Below are 20,162 nucleotides of genomic sequence, written 5' to 3'. Positions count from 1 at the left end.
CCTATGGAAAGACTGCACTATTGTTAGCACTTTCTTCTGTAACAGAGGGACAGAAACATGTGGTGCTGCATACTTCCCCAAATGAAAGCCATATACAATCATTCCAAATATTATGAGAGACTAGGATACCTAGATAACCCATAATAAATCAGTTAAGCTAAGAATTCTGCAAGCAACTTTGTTTAAGAAGTGACACAGCTCTCTATAAACTGGCCTACAGCTCCCATAGTACACACAAAGACAGTCAGCTATAGAAACAGAACAGAAACAAGCAAACCCAAGAAAAAACCTGTTATTTAAAAGCTCATTACTTGGGCAAATCTGAGCTATACATGTGCATGTTCACAATGGCATTATTAATCTGGCTGTTAAAATCTCTGAGTATCAATTTACCTCAATGGGAAGATGACTATAGAAATTATGGGTCCCTAAGACTGATTACTGGTAAAGACAAGGGGCTCTTCTTCCATTGCTGTGTAATTTTTGGCAATATGTGGCCTTTCTGGACCTCAATTTTGCTATCTGTTAAGTCTAATAACATCTATCTTAAAGAGAACTTTTTCTCCCCTCTACAGAACAGCAGGTCCTCAGAATATAAACTTTGTGAAATAGTGTGATGTAGGAAACAGCACTTGATAACAGACAAATCATCAAGTACTTCTTGATTCTTCACCTTAATGGAGCATCCCTGTGCAAAGGACTACATATGTGTGTCTGTAAGGGGGTAAAGGAGGGACAGGAGCAGGAAACAGCCCAGCCACCATGAGTCCTAAAGGTTCTGGGGTGTCTCTGGCTCTGTATTTATCTGTCGAGGTGCTTCAAGGCCTCAGCATAAAGAGATTTATACATCTTTGGGTTTTTACCCAAAACATGTGCAAACCTGGCTAATACAGAAACAAACATTCTGCAAGTCTGAGATGCAATACACCCCAGTGCTCCATCTGCTGTGGTCTCCTCTTCTGCTGCATTCTGCAGCCTTGGCTCCCAAAGAACTGGGTGCAGAAGCAGTGTCTGGGGGTGGGTCATCATTCACTTACAGCTTTGTGCTGATGCTCTGCTTCCCCCAGTGCTGCAGGTGGGAGGCACGTGTGTGCCCAGTGACTGTGCTGCCCTGGGACACGTTTCTTGCAGGCTGATCAGAACAGTCTGGGGTGACAAGTGGCAGCTGCAGGTCTGAAAAATACCAAGGGGATGAGAAAGAAGTCAGTAGAGCATTGAAAGCAGGGGTGGACTCCTGCTGCTAAAGATTAAATGTGTAAAACACAATAGGCAGAGAGGAGCTACCAACATCAGCTGAAAACGTAAAAAAACAAGTGCTGAGACAATAAACCTTTCTGGATCTGCTAGCAGAGAGTTTCACCCTCACCAAGCATCCCCTTCCAGCTGCAAACTGAAAGGCTTAGCTGCAGCTCCCACTTTAGAGGTGAGTGCAGCAATACCGCATAGGAAAAGCATCCCCTTTTTCCTTCTAGAAAAAAATTGAAATAGTTGATTTTCAAACACAGAATACCAAAACTTAGTTTCTCGTGGAGCATTAATTGCAAATAATGGGGATAAGAAATTTCTTGACTAAGGACCAAGGGACTTTGCCAGGGTAATAACAGCTCAATAAATAGGCATATATCCTCATTTCTATGTTCACAATTAAGGCTAAAATTTGCAGGTACTGAGACCTATGGGAGCCTTTGTTCTGCCACCAAACACAGTGGGAGCAGGACTGATGTATCACAGTTCTCAAGCTTATTGAGGCATGTGACTATTAATAGTAACCAAAATATTGTGATGTGAGATCAGTCAAGGCGTGGCATGTATTTTCTGCTTTTACTGTGCTTGATAAAAAAGGCACAAAGCCCTCATGTTGTGTCCTTATTTCACGTATGGTAGTTTTCATTAACTCTAACACACCTCATATTTCAAGTTCTTAAGTAATGGTCAGGAAAAAATCAAGCTGTTCAAATTATTCCCAAACTGTACTACTTAATGACATACTGCATTGTGCTATGTTATGGATTTATTTGCAGAGCTTCTTTTCTAAAGCATACACTTCCCACTTTGGTACATGGAATGAAAAAGAAAACTGAAGTTATGTTCCTGGTGATGAGCTGTAAACAGACATTTAAAGAAAAAAACCTATTCATTGTCCCAGAGAGCCTATTAAAATGACATTGTGATTGTCTGTATTTACTGGCTGTTCATCAGATCAGCTCAGCCCAACCTTCCAGTCTCAGCTGAGATCTAGAATTAATCTGGTCCTCTGCCTTACATGCACCATTTAGCAGGATTAAAGGTTCTAATAATCAAACCCAGGCAGTTATTTATTAGAACACGACATGCTTAAATGATATTCACACTGACATCTTTCTGTTGTGTTATGCATTATAACTGATTTGAACTATACAAGTGACTACCTGGTTTTTGATGGTACAGTGACAGAAGCAGATTGCTCTGCCCACTTGTGACAACAGGAGCAAGACAGTAAACTCCCATTGAGTCATTTATTTAGCAGACTTGCTTCTGAATACACATAGGAACCAGATCTGCAAAATCAAGCTGCATTTTTTCCATATCTGACTTGATGTAAGTAAGACACAAGGGCATTTTACTCTGGCAATTTCTGCCCTGTAGATGAGCAATGGCATTTCACCATGGCAATTAGCAATGGCCCCATGTAACTACTCCAATGCATCCCTTTAGCTATTTAAAAGAAACTAATAATTTTACCGAAAATGGGATATGGCAGAGAAGGGCTCTACAGATCACTACTCAAGGGAAAGCAGTGTGTCTTCTCCTTTTAAAAACATGTTTCCAGTTTGTGTTGCTAAAGCAACAAGTAACAATACACAAGACAGAGTCTGAAAATAATGACCTAAGTTTTGTGTACCTGTATTTATCCCTCTTAAATGAGAGTTTTAGCTGTTTCAGGGAAAGGAAAAAGATTACTTTGGCATTAATTCATTTGTTATTACCCAGTGGACCATTTCCTGGTGCTGGATATAACAAAGTAAAACAAATGAGTAGGGACAGATGGAAAACACCACTGTCCTGCAATTCTCAAACTACTGGGTAGAAGATCCTTAGTATTGCCTTAAATCGTTGTGAAATGCCTCAAAAAAAAAACCCCCAACAACAACAACAACAACAAGCAAAAGTCTAACAACTGCCTCCCCGCCCCCCAAAAAAAAAACCCAAAACAACAAAAAAACCCAGCAAAACAAAAACAAAAACACCCAAACCAAAAAACCCCACAACCAACCAACCAAAAAAATCACGTGCCATATTAAACAAATTTCAGGGTGCTGATAATTAGCATTGAAAACTAAAAAAGGGCAATGCTCATAAATTATGCCTCTTCTGTGGAGCATCCCGTTTGTATGGTGCCTTACACCCCTTTATTGGCTTTGTGTTGGCATCCCCCTGGGAGACAGCCCATCACAAGGGGCTCTAAAAAGAAGTGAGACTGTCACTGGGTGTTTTCTCCTCTGAGATGACACAGAGCATCACGCAGGGTTAGGAGGGAGTGACAGCCCCCCACTTTGGTAAATCCACCCCTTAGTAATCAATGAGCACAATTATCATGATAATAAAGAGCCATCAGTCGTGTTGAACTGAGCACACTCAGCCGCATCTGTTCTCATGGCAACTCTTCACCTGCCTCTGCACTCAAAAGCAGTAACAGTGTTTATTAGAGCCGGGTATTTGTTAATCAACTTTATCATCAATGAAAATTAGCCTGCAGTGCCTTTACTGTTTGCAGTAATTGCCGTGTTTTTCCATCTTGAAATCACTCGACAAGCTGTTGTTAATTAAGCAGTCCTCTTGAAGCACATAAACAACATCAACATTTTATAGTGGAAGAGGTGAAGGAGGCTCAGCGTTGATGTGTCAGGCAGCTTGGGAAGCCAAGTCAGAAAGAGTTGCAGCATCCCAATACCATGTCCAGACCGCATCCTCTCTTTCAAAAATTCAAATCTTATTATTTGTAATTTGTCAATCGTAATTTTTGTAGCAGACTCTAAAGACCAAAGGGAAAAAAATAAACAAAATAAGATTATTTTTGGTTTTACACTGGCTATGCATTAATGGAAATGATACACAAAGTGATGTTTTTCCTGAGGAGCAGCTACAGGCTTTGCCACAAGGACTTTTGCTGTTGCCATTTTTGATGCTCCAGTGGAAAGCAAAGGGTTGGATACCTGCTTTCACTTTGAAAAAACCACAAAGCTTCATTTTCTTGAAATTCTGGCATGAAGAAGGTTTCTGATGCTGACATCTCTGGAATGGTACTGTTGAAAACACCACCACCAACAACACTTTACTGCTTCCTAGGGCACTGTGAGGCCACACTGATGAGTTAGGAGGTCACTATATGTTCTCACCTGAATTCACACATTAACCACAGCAGCAGGTTAAAAACAGACCTGAGACATAAGAACAGCTGCATGGCATATGCAAAAAGGAAGTATAAAATCCACCAAAACAAGTCAACACCTCTAGATCAAAACAATTAAGCACCTCTTTGTCACATGAACTGGTGGCAGATACTATTCTGTACTGCAATATCTGAAAACACAACAGTCAAACAGATCAGCTGACAGTGACAACTGATACCTAATGCAGCAGCCCTTCTGCCATCCCATGAGGCCTTTCAAGTGTTTTTCTTGAATGACTTTACAGCTATGACTTCTTGCTCCTTCTCCCCCCATCTCAGGCTCACAAGTTCTTTGCTTGTCTTTGGCTGAGAGCTCTGAAGTGTAACACGAGATACACAATAAAGAAGAGCTGATTGAAGAGTTACAACGTGTGGCTGAGCAAAAGGTGTACCAATAGCTAGAAGTACATTTGGACAAATGAAGGATTCCTGGAGCAAAGCCAGGCTGCAGCCACCTGGTTTGGTGGTAAATGGAACACTGAGGTCCACAGGAACATCTGCAAAGGCAAGGGATGCACCAGGAGAATACCCTGAACTAAGTCACATTTGCTTGAAAGAAAAAGAAGATGAATGAGAATGTGTCCTCTTCTTTATCTTTCCTTCTATAGTATCCTTTGATGTTAGAAGGAGGGTTATGACACGTGGGTTTTAGTTAATTTCTTACTTTGTACAAGATCAAATAGACTGTATTTTACACACTTCAAACATGGAGCAAGGAACAATTAAGACTACTGACTGTGAGAAAAAGGTCATTTTGTTTCTCAAGTGCCCATCAACTGTCAGATCTGTTACAAACATTTCAAGAGTTATTGAGTCACCTTGGGAGCCCCCAATTTTTTGAGGAAGCACAAAGCTAGAGATGGAATGAAATGTAACTGAGGTGCTGGGCTTTGCTTTGAGCCCAGCACACTGTTAATTTCTTTCATAAAATAAAATTGCAATCTCAGCACATTTGTAGTTGCAAGGTATTAATCTGATTGCTTTTTTTTTTTTAGCAGGAAAAACATTGCTTTAGAACCTTAAAGCACATTAATGCTGAGACTTTCCATCTGCATGGAAGCCCTATAAAAATGCTAAAAGCCCTAAAAAAGCCCTAAATCTTCCTGGATTTTCATAGTGGTAGTCTGTTTCTAGCAGGAGTCTCAATTCTCTGACATTTATGAGTAAAGAGAATGGCACCTCCTGTCATTTTTCAGCAGTTTTTACAGCACAATACCCAGGAACTATTTGATAACAAGTCCTCTCTGTCAGCCTTGCAGGTCTGCATTCTGACAGGGCACCTCAGTGAGTTAGAACTCCAACTGCATTCTGTCCTGGGATCATCCACGTTCCTTACTGGAGTGGGCTGCTGGAGCACAGAGAGCTCACACGTGATACAGACCAGGCAAACTGTACTGCTGCTACCTGGTCCTCTTCTAGAACTTACAGCTGGGCAATCTTCCAGCCTCTGTGGGTTGGAAAGGTGTGTTTAACAGCTCCACATCAGGAGATGCCTAAAAAGCTTTTACAGATCCTCAGGCAGACTTCAGGACCAGGAATTTTGATCAAAATAAACCCTAGTAATCGTTGGCTCAATCAGGAACAGCAACACACTCGGAGCTGCATAACTGTGAAAGCAATAAGCATTGAAAATGCATTTTTTTCCCATTTTTCAGTGTTGATTTTGGAGGATGGATGATTTCACTTGAACTACTGCCACTAGGTGCCTTGAGACTTGTCACAGAAAGCAAACCTAACCCACTCAATTGCCTCTTGTTACCTATTTGATCTTTGGATGAAAATACTGAAACAAAGTCATGTGCTATAGCTCACACAATATGCCCTGAGGTTGCTAAAGAAAGAGGGAGAGCCTTTAGCACTCAGTTTTATGACCTATGCATTTAGAAAAGTGTGGCTGTGAAAGTCAAAGTAGATTATGAATATTCAAAGGAAACTAGAAACACTAGAGGCAATCCTGGCCCCCAGTGAAATCCTGAAAAAATTTGCCCTGAGTTCACTGGAATATGGTTTCTTGCTTGAAACTTAATTTGTGATGGACTTAATATGGATCACAAGCTTTACTTCTGATGTCAACATTGATGCAATTCCAATATTCTGCCCACTGCTGACTACTGATTCAGCTGCCCTTAAAAGCTTTACACATTAAAAAAATGCAGTGATCCTACCCTCTGTAATACACTTAATCTCAAAGCAACACCCCCTGGATATCTAGAATGGAGAAATGTCAAACTATTTGTAATTTCTGGAAGTTTAAACTATCCTAAATATGTTTAGTATTAAAAACCAAACAGTTTTATAGTAAAGCAGATTGAGAGGTTAAACTGTGGGTTGAAATGCACTGAAATTCATTGTGAAGTTTCATTGGTAAAAAGATAAAATTATGACAGTGCTACATTTGTATAATGCTGTTTATTTTTCCCTTTAGAAACATCAGCAAATATAGTTTCAGTTTAGCTGAATCACTTACCACGTTTTTGCCTCTCTGTTTTGTCAGGTGCTTGAAAAACAATATTTACAATACTAAGTACAGTGTTTGTGTCTTCATTCCTAAAGCATCTCAAGAGTTAGAGTTATGGGGTTTTATCCAATATTTTTCAGAAGGGCTGCTTCTTCTGTGTGCACCCTTCAAACTAGAACTTAATTACACAGATAAGCTATAAACCTTTGGGAAAAGCAGCACAGTGAAAATGCTGGCTGAGTGTTGCCACAATTCTGTACTAGTGACAGGGTAGAATAAAGAAGAGTGTAGGCCAAGTAATTAACTTAATTTAGCTGCTTTATTCTTTTCAAACTATTAATAACTGCTGTTATGTTGCTGCTCTTATCTAGCTGAGATTTGACACTGCTGTAAAACCAATGAAATTCCTGCCTCACATAGTTTATAATCAAATTAACTGGAAAAATCAGATGCTGGTTTTATTGGCCACTCTTGAGGCTCTTATTAACTTCAGTAGCAGAAAGGTAATAGGCACAAACACGATCAAAACTGGTGGGCAAATATTTATAATGGCCAGCTGCCAAAAGGAATGCATCCCCTCATAAAATATCAACTTCTTGTCTCAGAGATATCAAATTGCTGCAACAGAAAATCAATTTGATCTCTCACTTCTCTCTTCCACAGGAGGCTCCACTGAGTCTTGCCTCCTACCCTCGGGTCACAACCTTTCCTGGTGACTCCAGAACAAGCCAAGGACACTGGGGACAGGCAGCAGGAGAAGAAAGCTAGCACAGGGTTAGCCCCAGGCCACAAACAACTCACAGAGTGGGAGCACAGTCACACAGCTGGACTGTCTTGGCTCTCCCTCCAGAACAATTCCATTAGGCTCACGCCTATCCCAAGACTTCTGAGTGATTAATGGTGCTGGCCAGCCCATCAGGAGATCACGGGAGCACACAAGACTGGCAGGCACTCACAAAGCCTCTGCACTTTATTAGTGACACCAATAAACAGAAACACAGAAGGAAGGCATACAGCAAAAATATTAAAAAAAGGATCAGTGATTTGCATGGGCAGAGAAAACACCTATCCATGGCATAGGCTGGGCACTGGAAGGGATGAAATGAGAGAAATGCTTACATGGAAAGAAAAACTAGTTTGGATTCCCTAGGGAGAAGGAAAATTAGGGAGGCAATGCTATAAGCAGCTCCACTACTTTCCCAGGCAAAACCAGGCAAATATCATACTTGTTGCACATGCATCTGGATGTCTTTTCTGTGTCCATTCTGAATCTGGGCAATTCTGCTCACATTGTGGACTTTAGCCCTCTCCATTTCTTGGCTGGGAGTAGCTCCAGGAGGCAGCCAAGCTCAGTCCTAAACCCACATATTGTGGGTTACCAGGTATGACACCTGAAATCTCTTTCACAGTCCTTCTCTAATGTCAGGGAGCTTCTAGGTCCAGGTCATTTACAGGAAGATTTAATTTCCAGACCTCTCTAACTAGTGCAGCTTTTGCTGACCTGAGCAATAAATGCCAGGAGCTTTCCTTGGTTATCCATTAGCTGTATCAAAACCTTCTTAAGGCCCATTCCCATATTCAGTGAGCAGACATCAGGCACTTGAGTAAAAACTGGGCCAATCGCCCTGCAAAAGCAGAACTCCAAGCAATCTTCTCAGACTGTGCAGCAAGTAGCCTTCTATGTTGTTTCTAAGATCTGTTGCTATTCTTATGCCCCATCACAAATCCATTGCCACAAATCCACATGCCCATCTCCCAGCAACACAATTCTCAATGGGAATCCAATTTATCCACACACAGCATGTATTTTAAACCTTTTTGCTCCTCTAGTCTTCTTCCAGACTGATTTTCCTAACTTTTTCTCTTCCCAGATCTTTTTCCTAGAAAGCAGTCATCACTGGTATGTGCATTATTTCCCCCTGCCCCACAGAAATAGAAGAATTACAAAATGTCACAATGACAAAAAAAATTTTCATTAAAGAGAAAGAGCAAAGAAACAATCACTGGGCGAATATTTTGTATCAATCATTTTCTTTCCTATACAACAGGGGGCTAAGAATGGGCATGCTGTCCTAAATACAAAGCCTAGCAGTTTAAAAGTTGCTCAACAGCAAATAAAAATAACATTAAAAAAACCCAAACCACTTTAGCACTGCCTACCAACATCAACACTGTCATAGCCACAGTAAATCCAGCAATCCCATTTCCTCAGCCACGCTGCCCGGTGTTTCTTTCTACAATTTACTATGCCTTTAATTAGAGAACATAATTCTTTGTGTTTCCACTCCTACAGGAAATTGCCTGGCTCCTTGAAGGCTGACTAAATGACAGTAATAACAAACCAACTGATCCTCTTTAACAGGAATTGCAGAGAAACCCTGTTGACTCAAACGCACCAGAGTGAAAGTACATGACTGATCTGAGAGGAAACCAACTGTTCTGCGGAGGAAATACTGATGAGAACTGTTCTTTCTGTGAATCATTTTAAAACTGAGGACCAAACAAATCCTGCTAATTGGCAACTCTGCTGTTGTTGAAACGGAGATGTGCTGGAGAATGCAAGCAAAAGAAAGTGAGAAGAGCTGGCTTTACCAGATCAATGGAAGGGGGAGTATCTGAAGCCTCACCTCCAGACCAGTTTGCTCTAACTTATGCCTTTTTGTCCACTGAACCTGAAATCGAATTATTTACCCTTCTGATTCTAATCTCACCTTTTATGGATGAGTTCCACTCATCCTAAATTACACGTCACATATCCAGTGACACTGAGTGGGATTAATTCATGGGCTGAAGCTGAGGTCTGGTCTATACAGAGATGACCCCACTGTGTACCACAGTCTCAGTTCCTACTCCTGTCAGTGTACATCAGTGTAGTCTATACAGTCAGTGTGAACCAATTAATCTAACCCTGAATTAGGCCAAAAATAAAGGCTCTTTTGGGCTTGCTTACTCTAAATACCAAGTGTTAAATTCAGTATCCACAAATAGACATCTACTGCCATCTAGGATACCACAGGATATGCCTCTGAACCTCTAGCTGCTGGACCAAAAGGAAATGGGTCCTGTGCTAAATCTGCCCATTCTACTGGGCATTCTGGATGCTCCATGGCACCTTAAGTGTCATGAGAACCTTGTGTTGAAATAGCTGTCTCAGCCCTAGGTCACACGCTGATATGAAGAAGATACCTAGATTTAAGAGATAGCACTTTTATTTTTACTTTAAAATACTTCAGCTAATTTAGGTTCAAACCCTTTCTTATTGGTAACAGAAAGGTGAGGGATGGGCCTTTTTCTGTATGATAGTTCTTCAGCAGAGTGCTACAATAACCCTCCTTTGTTGTGTGGGAGCCCTGCTGCAAAGCACATGAATTATCTTGATTTCAATGGTATTTCAACATCAGCCACAAGGCCTTTTCTCTTTGCCAGGAAAGCACTGAAAATATAAGTAAGGAATGAGATGCTTGCAAATGGCCCTTCCCTGAAGACAAGATGTGGCAGGTTGACCCTGGTTATATGCCAGGTGCCCACCAAAGCCTCTCTATCACTCAGTTGGACAGGCAAGAGAAACTGTTCTGAAATGTTTGTGAGCCAGGATAGGGAGAGATCACTCATTAATTACCATCACAGGCATAAAATGTGGGGATATTAATTGAATTTATTACCAATCAAATCAAAGGAGGGTAATAAGGAATAAAACTAAATCTTAAACACTTTCCCTCCATCCCTCCCTTCTCTCCAGGCTCAGTTTTACTCCTGAGTCACTGTGTCCTCCCTGCAGCGATGCAGGGACAGGGGAATGGGAGCTGTGGTCTGTTCATCCATCACACATTGCCTCTGCCACTCCTTTCTCCTCAGTGGCAGGACTCCTCACACTGCAGCATGGGATCCCTTTTACCCAGGAGACAGTCCTCCAGGAACTTCTCCAAGGAGAGTCCTTCCCACAGGCTGCAGTTCTTCATGAACTGCCCCAGCATGGGCTCCTCTCTCCACAGGTCTCTCCTGCCAGGAGCCTTCCCACAGGGTCACAGCTTCCTTGAGGCATCCACCTCTGTGGGCACTGGGTGCTCCCTGGGTTCCAGGAGGATCCCTGCTGCCCCAGGAACCTCCATGGGACAGAGGGACAGCTGTCACACCGTGGGCTGCAGGGGAATCTCTGCTCCAGGCACTGCAGCATCTCCTCCCACTTCTTCTTCACCAATCTCTCCAGGTGCTGTTGTGCAATTGTTTTATTCCCTTCTTAAGTTTGTAATCCCAGAGGTGCCACCAGCACGCTAATGGCCTTGGCCAGCAGCAAATCCATCTTGGAGCTGGCTTGCACTGGCTCTGCTGGACTTAAGGGAAGCTTCTGGCATCTCCTCACTAAGGCGCTCCTGTGCCCCAACTATCAAAGGCTTGCCATGCAAACCCAGTACAGGAGAAAACACTGAACAGCTCAACTGAAGGGTCAGAGACAAAGTGCCTGTCCCATGTTTATGGACAGCAGTGAAAATGCTCATATTTTAAAGAGAAGTCTCTGTGTGTAAGAACTGCCTCTTGTGCTTTGGTTTCGTGGTAGTAAAATAATAAAACCACTGCAATTGGTCTTTCTTCAAGCAGCGAGGTGAGCCAAGGTTTTTTGAAGGCAATCTGTTACAACATGAGCAGGGTTACCAATTTCTCTAGGCAGTGAGACACAACTGGGTAGCAAGCACCTGCAGGGACTAATTCAATACACCTATTTTAAATACATATTTTAGGATAAAAAGAAGTAGCATTTGTAGGTGTGTGTCTCTCTCCACTGGCTTAAATGGAAGGTTAGGATACTGCTTTCAGGAGATAGCTAATTCCTAAATGGTTAAATGAGATGTAATGAATCCTTTCCCTCTGTGTTAAATTTAGCATATACATATATATATATGTAGGGGAGAAGAGAGGGAAGTTTAAATAGACCTAATACAGTGCACAACAGGTTTTTTTTTCCAGTTTCTATTCAAAGATGAATTTTACTCATGGTAAATTGGAATTCTCTGGAAACTCGCCCATAACCTTTAAACTTTTCTGGTTGATGATCTTAATACACAATAAAAGCTTTTTATCAGTAAATTATGTCTGGATGGGAACCAAACTCTGACTCCTTCTCCATGCCACAACATTTTTGTAAAGTTGAACAAACACATTACACCAAACCCAGGGCACAAAAATGTAAATACCAATACACTATATTAACACAAAACAGTCCAAAAAAAAAAAAAAAAAAAAAAAAAAAAAACACAGCCAAGTTATTTCTGCAACATGCAACATCTGAACAATGCAATATCTTTACCTGGAAAGATACTGTATTATTGTAATCCATATTTAAGTATGTTTAAAATGGATTATCAACTTTCATTTTTTCCCTCTATACATTCATGACCCAAAAAAAAAAGGAATTATAAGCTTGACAATCTCTTTCAGAAACTTCCTGTGACAACTATTAAAAGACGAGCATCACACACACAGATTTGAAGAAATAAGATTACCTGAAAAGGCTTTTGTTATCTGGCATAATCCCTCTTTTCTGCAAAGAAAATGCTGGATTTCTGGAAGCAGGTTTACCTGTATGTAAAAAAAGAGAAGCTTTAATGATTTCATTTAAAAACTGTTCTTTTTCTTCAGTGGAAAATGCCTTCAATGGGTTTGTGTTTAATTTATCAGACACACCTCAAGCACAAAATTCCCATCAGTGTCAAGAGGAAATGATAACTTTACCCTCCCTGCAATGCTGGAATCACAAAGTCAAGGTGTGGACTCTTTCCCCATGTCCACAAACCCACAAAATTTTGAGCCTGTATCTCCTCCTCTGGCTGCTGAGTGTTGATCCATTCCCTGTTCCCTTTTCAGTCTCTGCAGCTTCTCTGTTGTGTCCAGTCACCAGCCACTGTCTCTCTGCATGGAGACACCCCATGCCTCTTGAATTGCCGTGCCTGGGGTCAGTAGGGAGCTGAAGTAGCTAAATCACAGGCAGGCTCTGCAGGAAAACACCGTGTGGCACTTCGGTGTGGACATGCCAGTTCAATATTTAAAGTTTTCCAGAGGAATGGGCCATCTGGTTTAAGTCTCTGCTCTGCTGCAGACTTCCTGAGAGAACTTGGCCGAATCCTTTGATCACCTTGTGTCGCAGTTGTTCATGTGGGACACATCTGGACATTGCAGCCTGCTGTCAGGATCGCTCTATTGCACAGCGTTAGAGGCTCAGACATGGCAATACAGGCAGAATGAGAAAAAAGCAGTTGGCAGAAGCCTGCAGTGCTTTATTATCTGAGCATATTCAAAGCATGTATATTCCTAGCTAACTATAACTGCCATAAAAAGTTCACTTTGCATCCACTTTGATCTGGCCTCCTGTCCCAGGAACCCCAGCACACGTGCCCAAAGCTCTGCCTTCTGTGGACACCAGTGGGTTTTTGTATCACCAGAGGCAACTTTTAAAAGCAGCTCCATTTCTCTCAGACCCTCAAGCTGGAGTCAATAATTTAGAGTCTTGCCATTATTATCTGTGCTATTTTAGTTAAAATACAAGCCAAATTGTACCAGTAGCTCGGTCACATTTTATCAAAGACTTCAGTTTATATCGCTCACGTATTTTTATCAACAGGTCAGGGGTTTACATAGAAATTACATATCCAAGTAACCTAAACTGTGCCCACAACCTGGTCATGTGAGAAAAAATACAAGAAGCAATCCTGAAAATACCAAATAATTGGTACTACTGATGCTTTGGACCACGAGGAAGCAGGTAGCAATGCCAGAGCAAGGAACTTGAAGACCCTGGTCCAGGTTACACATTATTCATTGTAAGAGCACTGCCACTGTTTGGAGAAGTGCCACAATCATGTTTACAAAGGAGGAATTACATAAGGTGAAACTCAGATGTTATATAAGACACGAAGCCGAAATTCATCCATCTCCATCTTCTGCTGATCATTCTGAAATATTGCATGTATTTTCTAACTGTTTCTCTCAGTTTCTAAGTTCTCTTTTCCAACAGGCAAAATTGCTTAAATAATTTCCCTTGCAGACACTTTTGCAGCCAGACATGCTGGTTGAAGGTGGCCAAGAATGTAAAAGCTCAAGCTAAAGAAGAGAAAAGGGAAACTTGACACTGAGTTGAAACAATTTTCAGTATTTACACTAAAATACTTACACCAAAACTAACATAGTATATTCAAATGAGAAATTGCTTTCGATACCTGGGTGTGATATAAAAAAAGAATGAAATGTTGGTACCTGAAAAGCATTTTTCAGTAAATAGAAAACATGAAAAAAAATTTCATTTCTTCGAAACCATGCTGCTTCAGCATAAAATAAACATTTGGTACTTCTCTTTTTATGAGTGAGGGCTGAAAATCTGGCCTTTCCTTCCATTCCCACAAAGGATAACACAATAATCTCATACCTTCTGGAAAAGCTCTAAGTTAGGCAAATCTTCTGTTTCAAAGCAGCCAGTCCCACCATTTTTTTGGGAAGACAAGCAGATGAAAAGATCCCAAGGGCTCACACCACCTATCCAGAAAGAAAAGAAGCACTTTGAGAAAGAAAATATCATGCAATTCTCATTTTATTTAAGCATAAAAAAATACTTAGAGCAAAATCCTGAAGAACAACAAACTGTTGGGGAGCAAATTACACGAGCAGCTTCAGGTGGCAGAAGGATGAAAGACACATTTGTCACCACAGTTCAAGCTTTGGAACTATATTTAGGTGTTTCACAGCGGGCATTTCCTGTTATACCTGCCTACTGATGTCCAAACCCTGCTGTTTGACCTGGTTTACATGCAGAAATAAAAAGGTTGGCAACATGATGCCGCTTGCAGTGTGATCTTCTGAGGTGTTTCTTTAATGGGAAATAAATTTTACAGGAATTATTACTGGTCATGCTATTGCAAACAGCAGGAGTTTTGCTGTAGTGGATTCCTAAATATTACACACCAGACTGCCAGATTGAGAACTGGTGTAAAGTGGGAATTAGATTGCTAGCTTCCCAGCTAATGTGATGCTTCCTTCCTGGGCCAAAGCTGACCTGAAGATACAAATAGGTCTTGAACTTGCTCATATCTCAGCAGGTGATGTGGCGTAGAAATGCTTCAAATAACCTTGGTCAGCTTCCTCACGTGGTCATTTATTTTCCTCTGTGCACAGCCTTTGCTATCTGGACCAGTCAGAGATGGTGGCAGCTCACAACAGAATTATTACATCTACTGAGAACACCTTGAATATGTTCAATAAAGGGTAAATTATTTCATTGACAGGAAGGCAATCAGCAATAATGAACTTACAAGCAGAAAGGGCAGTCAGAGAAGCAATACAGCATCCAAGGGCACAGAACCAAGTCTCAAAGCTCCCTGCAGAATTGCTGCAGGGACTGGTTGGTTCTTTTCCCCAAGGCTGGTAAGATTATGCATATTTTATTCCATTTTGTGCTATTCATCTCTGATACCTTCTTAATTTTATTAGATTACTCCCTTAATTTGGTCCCAGCAATGGCCCACAGAGGTATTTATTTTATTTATTTCCTTTCTTTCTTTCTCCAGAATGTGTTTTTTTTCCTATCCCAATCATGATTACAAATGTCAAGCAGGGTAAAGATACCACTTTAGGAGATTTAACACTCCATTTATGTTAAGTACAGTAATGAACTGATAGTGTAGAATGGATCCAGGACTATGAAAGTAACTATCACTTTTTTATGTTTATAAGCAGTGTGACAAAGCTGAAGAGATCAATTTTCAGTTACACTGCATTTATTACTGTAACAAGTTGTTCAATTTCACATTATGAGAACCAGTATTATGGTATAAAAGTAATTAGGGTATATGAAATTTAGGCAAGACAGATTCACTACACGCTTCTTTGGGAAAGAAACAACAAAAAAAAGAGCCCTGCAGGTAGATAAAAATGTCACAGATAGCAAACAAACGAAGCATTAAAGAGATGTACAAGCAAATACCTCATTTTAGTGCAAAAGTTTGGCAGCGCTAACAACCTACACAATGACCTCACCAACTATGTAATTATCAGATAAGCAAGTTGTTATGCCTCTGACTAGTAAGCACCTTTGAATAAATCATTCTAATTACAAATAAATCACAATGCCTAGTTGTGTGCAAATGGAAAGGGAGCTGGAGGGAACTCCATTTCTCAGCAGCGGTTCATTTCCTTCCCCTGTTTATTGTGACACATCCTGCCCCGGGAAGAATTTGATCCCTGACTCCAGAGGATTTGCTGCACTGTGTATCTGCCTTCAGGGTACATCAGAGTGATCGATATGAATGTACCTAAGAGAAGAAAAGGGAAATGTACCCTCGGATCTGGTGTGCTCCTGAGCCAGTGCCCAGGAAGTCGAACAGTTCAGGAGAACTTGAATGCCTGCCATTACTTGTGTTTTCTATTCAGGGTAATTAAACCTCTAGCCAGTTATTTCAGTACAGAACAATCAGAACTGAAACATGTCTATTTATAGAAGTCAGGAGATTTCCTATTAGAAAAACAGAGTACACCTAGTGCTGTCTCTCAGGCTGACAGAGTAGTGTGACTTCTATTTAAATGTATTGATATATTCCTCATAAACTATACCTGAAAAAAAAACCTTCTTGGAAAACAAAACCAAAAGAGTCATGTGTTACAACAGCTCTTTAGTCCTAGAACAGGCTCCTCTAGGAATCCATTTTGCCTCAAATTTGTCCATGTTACTCCTTCCAGAGCTTAACTTTTTGTGGAAAACGAACATCTATGATCAGGAAACCAACAGTCTGTCTGCTTTCTGCATATTTAATAACATGAGATAATAGAGCAGATAATAATAGCTCCATCTCCGAAAAAAATTCTATCTCAGGAAAAAAGTGCTGTTATTAGTATTCCAACATCACACAGGCCATGCAAAGGACCAAAGATGCCTTTCACAGAATTTATTTTTACAGTAAAGCAAGATACCTGTGAGCTAAAGCATTCTCCAATAAAAGAACAAAAAGTGACAGTAACAATAAACATCATCTGCATGGAAGACCTCACGTTTCAAAATGCTTCTAGAGACTTAAATGAAAAAGCTTTAATAGCATCCATAATATTCCATTTTCAATGCACATATTGTTTTGCTGGTTTCCCCCAGACTTCAAACCAAAAGCAGGTTTTACAGGACATTTGAGGGAGGAGGTGAAAAAGAATGCTTCATATCTGAACAATTTCATTACTAGCAATTTGCATGCAGCTTTTCCCACAGAATGAACTTTGTCTCTAGTTCTGGAAATCCTGTTTGCTTTATTCAGCAAAGCAGTGGAGCTCAGCACACAGGAGCCATAGATTAGTTGGACAGAATGAAATCACACCTCGTGGAGATACTCTCTACTCTTTGCATCATTTTGCAGTTGGACAAGCAAAAGAGTGGCAACAAGATGAGAATATGTGATTGCATGTTCCTCTGCTCTCTGAATGTCGTTTCAAATCAAGATAGTTTGGTTCAGCCTGTTAATTAAGGCCTTGCATACACAAGGAATACTCATCTGCAGAATTATCTCTAACTATGCAGGCAAAGTGAGCTTTGAGTTGATATATGCTGGCAGCATGATGCTTTTATTCTCCTGTCTTTTACTTCTCCTCTCCTGTAGCTCTTTGTCATCCAGCCCCATCTCAAAAAGTGTTTGTCCCTGCAAAGTGTATCTCATGTTTATGCAAGAATATCAACCCAAGTTTCTACTTCAATTAATAGTAGCACAGCATGATTTGATTGAAATCTGATGTGATCACCTTTTATTCTGAGTCAGAGAACATGCTATTCAATTCAGAGAGCAATAACTTTCAGCTGAAATTTGATGTGATGTACAAATTCTAGTTTTCAATGAGATAGCACTGTTTTCATTGGCTTTGGCGCTGATTTTTCATTTGAAATAATTAAAATAGCTAATGTGGAAAAATAATTTAAAAGATAATAGTCTAGGGAGAAAAGCAAACATGTTTTTTAGCAGCAGAGGAAATAGCAATGCAGACACCAATAAGAGCATTCAACTTTTTCTGTAATAACATTCTGCAGAGAGTTTCTGTATTCTGATATAATAGACCAAAGTTAACAGAAACCAAATGAGAAGTGATGGATTTAATGGAGTTTCAAGTTTCTAGATAAACTTCAAGAATTCCTGAAGGTGATTTCTAAAGTAAAGTGATTTTATTCCAGTCCTTGAAATAATCACCTTCTCCCCATGAGTTATGATATTGAAGGCTAAATTTTGCAGGAAAACTGTTAGGTTCCCACACCTCTGGAATTTTTAATCTCTTAGGCGTATTTTATTTAATTTAATCAAATGACTAAGTTTCATTTCATTACCACAGGTTGAAATTTCATTTTGCAGTATCAAGGTATCCTTCCTGAATTTTGAAAGGAAAGAACCTTGAAAATCAAATAAAATTTTCATCTTTCATGTTTATCTTCCTGTATTTCATTCATTCTTACAATTTAAAAAAAAAAAAAAAAAAAAAAAACAAAACAACAAAAAAAAAACTTAGATTTATTTTTATTTTAATCTCAAGTCAATTTGCAATTTTGCATTTGCTCACACCACTACCTTGGAAGTGATCAATTCATGAGCACTAGAGGAAAAAGAAGACAATAAGAAACAGCCAGCATTTGTTTGTCAAGAACATATTACATAAAAGTAGTCTCCTTTCTTGTGACAGAGTAACTGATCCAGTAAACAGAAATCAGAGTAACTGATTTAGTGAACAAAGCAAATATTAGCAATGAAACAATCTGACTTTAGTAAGTCTTTAGACATTGCTCCCACATAACACACCTTTGAGGTGATTGCACAGTTATCCACATCAAAGCGGATTTTTTTGGAGCAGAACTTCAAAAGATACTCCACTGTACATCCAGGTCTGATCAGCTTTTTTTGGTAACAAATTGAATGATGGAATAATAAGTGCATTTATAAATAGCAAGTGACACCAAGTTGAAAAGAAGCATAAGGACTTCGCAAAGCATGTTTAGAATTCAAAATAATTCTGATAATCTATCCAAATTCAACCCAAGGAAATTCAAAAAAAGTTAAAAGTGCCATAGTTCATAAGAAGAAATCAAATGGAGAGGTACAATTTGCCATAGAGCATTACTGCAGAGAAGGACCAAATTTATAAACTGCATATGAACTAACAATACAATACTGTTGCAAAAAAAACCACCCAACAAACCAAATATAAACACTTTTCAGCTGCTGGCAAGTATTTATTGATGCTGAAAGTGTTGAATGCACCCCTTTAAAATTTCAATTTTAATTTATTCCATGACAATTCCCCACGGAATTCTAAATAATCGCCCTGCAGACATTAAGAACTGCAAACAGCCTGTTTATGAGGGTTCCAGTGGTAACAGTGATCAAGGGTTAATCCTTCTGCTTCATTTTGTGGTGGTCATACCTTTCCAGTAACACTGCTCCTCAGATTTGGAAAACATGGTTTTAGTAGAGGGTTAGAAAAAGGAGATTTTGGAAGACCTCCTACATGGGCTGACTTGGATGGAGTCAATCCTTAGTCTACCAACTCTCACAGGGATGTCTTTTTGATTTGGTTTACAACACACCACTGCTTTAACTGTTTCTGAGTGTCAGTGTCTTGTTGGTGTCTCCCTGTGACCTGCAGCAGGGAGGCTGGGATGGGCATGACCTGGAAGGGGACACGGCCTGACCCCAGCTGCCCAAAAGGACACTCCATTCCATGTGATGCTGTGCTCAACAACAAAACCTCGTTGGGAAGAAGGCAGTGAGGGGCAGAAATGCACATCCACAGTGATGGCATTTGTCTGCCCAGCTAATGGTCTGGTTCCATCCATTCTGAGCTCCTGCCCTGGGATGGCTGAACACCAGGGGAACTGGTGAATTAACTCCTTGTTTTGCTTTGCTTGCAGACACACGTTTGGCATTCTGCATTAACCTGTCTTTATCTCAATTCATGAGTTTTCTCACTTTTACCCCTCTGATTCTCTCCCTCATCCCACCAGCAGCTGGGTGGTGCTTTGCTGATGGCTGGGGTTAAACCACAGCATCGCAGAATAAATTTTTATCCATCCAAAATCAGCTGTCTCTTTAATCACTGGAGACAGGAGTAAGCATTTTAATTTGCATACAGAACAGTTTCTAAACAGATGCATCAAGTACTGGAACACCTTACTTGGTAGAGAACCCCTGCTAAGGGAGATCCTGAGATTCGTACAGGATCCCTTTTTTAAGAGACACTCATGTCAGCTCTACTTGAAATATATTTTTAGGCACCTCT

General features: G+C 40.3%; 1 protein-coding gene across 4 annotated transcripts in view; it reads right to left on the bottom strand.

Moving 5' to 3' along the window:
- The window catches only part of CPED1 (cadherin like and PC-esterase domain containing 1), a 155,357-nt gene that overhangs the window by 101,496 nt on the left and 33,699 nt on the right, over positions 1 to 20,162 (bottom strand). For all 4 annotated transcript variants that reach the window (XM_066318562.1, XM_066318561.1, XM_066318564.1 and 1 more), the window contains 3 exons: positions 14,302 to 14,408; positions 12,386 to 12,461; positions 1,038 to 1,173 (listed from right to left, as the gene is read on the bottom strand). In XM_066318562.1, the coding sequence (XP_066174659.1) occupies positions 1,038 to 1,173; positions 12,386 to 12,461; positions 14,302 to 14,408 (319 nt within the window). The remainder of the gene's footprint in view (positions 1 to 1,037; positions 1,174 to 12,385; positions 12,462 to 14,301; positions 14,409 to 20,162) is intronic.

This window comes from Sylvia atricapilla, chromosome 5 (genome assembly GCF_009819655.1).
Source record: "Sylvia atricapilla isolate bSylAtr1 chromosome 5, bSylAtr1.pri, whole genome shotgun sequence".
In the NCBI taxonomy this organism is placed as follows: Eukaryota; Metazoa; Chordata; class Aves; order Passeriformes; family Sylviidae; genus Sylvia; species Sylvia atricapilla.
This window is presented reverse-complemented; position numbering and strand designations above follow the sequence as displayed.